The 1,081-nt window shown below is 51.2% G+C and overlaps 1 protein-coding gene across 1 annotated transcript; it reads right to left on the bottom strand.

Moving 5' to 3' along the window:
- Positions 1–278: 278 nt before the first annotated feature.
- Positions 279–826, bottom strand: LOC118158862 (olfactory receptor 14C36-like; the record flags this gene model as incomplete). Its single annotated transcript, XM_035313550.1, has 1 exon — positions 279–826. A coding segment is annotated over one exon (548 nt), but the record flags the coding sequence as incomplete, so codon positions are not given.
- Positions 827–1,081: the final 255 nt, after the last annotated feature.

Here is a 1,081-nt window from a genome sequence, read left to right as displayed (position 1 = left end):
TTCCTCATGCTGTAGATGAGAGGATTCACTGCTGGAGGCACCACCGAATACAGAACTGCCAGCAAAAGATCAAGGAATGGGGAAGAGATGGAGGAGGACTTCAGGTAGGCAAATGTGGAAGTACTAAGAAACAGGGAGACCACAGCCAGGTGAGGAAGGCACGTGGAAAAGGCTTTGTGCTGGCCCTGCTGCGAGGGGATCCTCAGCACAGCCCTGAAGATCTGCACATAGGACAGCACAAGGAAAACAAATCACCCCCCAAAAAACAAGGCACAAACCACAAGAAGCCTAACCTCTCTGAGATAGGCATCTGAGCAGGAGAGCTTGAGGATCTGGGGAATTTCACAGAAGAACTGGTCCAGGACATTGCCTTGGCAGAAGGGGAGGGAAAAGGTATTGGCAGTGTGAAGCACAGCATAGAGAAAAGTACTGCCCCAGGCAGCTGCTGCCATGTAGACACAAGTTCTGCTGTCCATTATTGTCCCGTAGTGCAGGGGTTTGCAGATGGCAACGTAGCGGTCATAGGCCATGATGATGAGAAGATAAAACTCGGCTGCCACAAAGAGAATAAAGAAAAAGACCTGGGTAGCACAGCCTGCATAGGAAATGGCCCTGGTGTCCCAGAGGGAGTTGGCCATGGCTTTGGGGACAGTGGTGGAGATGGATCCCAGATCAACGAGGGCAAGGTTGAGGAGGAGGAAGTACATGGGGGTGTGGAGGTGGTGGTTGCAGGCTATCGCTGTGAGTATGAGGCCGTTGCCCAGGAGGGCAGCCAGGTAGATGCTCAGGAAGAGCCCGAAGTGCAGGAGCTGTAGCTCGCGTGTATCTGCGAATGGCAAGAGGAGGAATTCAGTGGGGAAGCTTCTGTTGGACATTTGCTGCATCTGGCCATGCGCACCTGTCACTAGAGGAAAAGACAATGACAAGGCAGACTTCTTTGAGCAAAATCCATACCTTCTGTCTCACAAATCACCATTCCATGAGCTAAATGAGTTAGCTCATTATTCAACCCACCCAATGGAATGACAGTGTGTCTGACAGATTATAATGGAGTTTGGGCACCTTGTTCCCAAGAAGACAC

The sequence above is a fragment of the Oxyura jamaicensis genome, unplaced genomic scaffold (assembly GCF_011077185.1).
Source record: "Oxyura jamaicensis isolate SHBP4307 breed ruddy duck unplaced genomic scaffold, BPBGC_Ojam_1.0 oxyUn_random_OJ54084, whole genome shotgun sequence".
Lineage (NCBI taxonomy): Eukaryota > Metazoa > Chordata > Aves > Anseriformes > Anatidae > Oxyura > Oxyura jamaicensis.
This window is presented reverse-complemented; position numbering and strand designations above follow the sequence as displayed.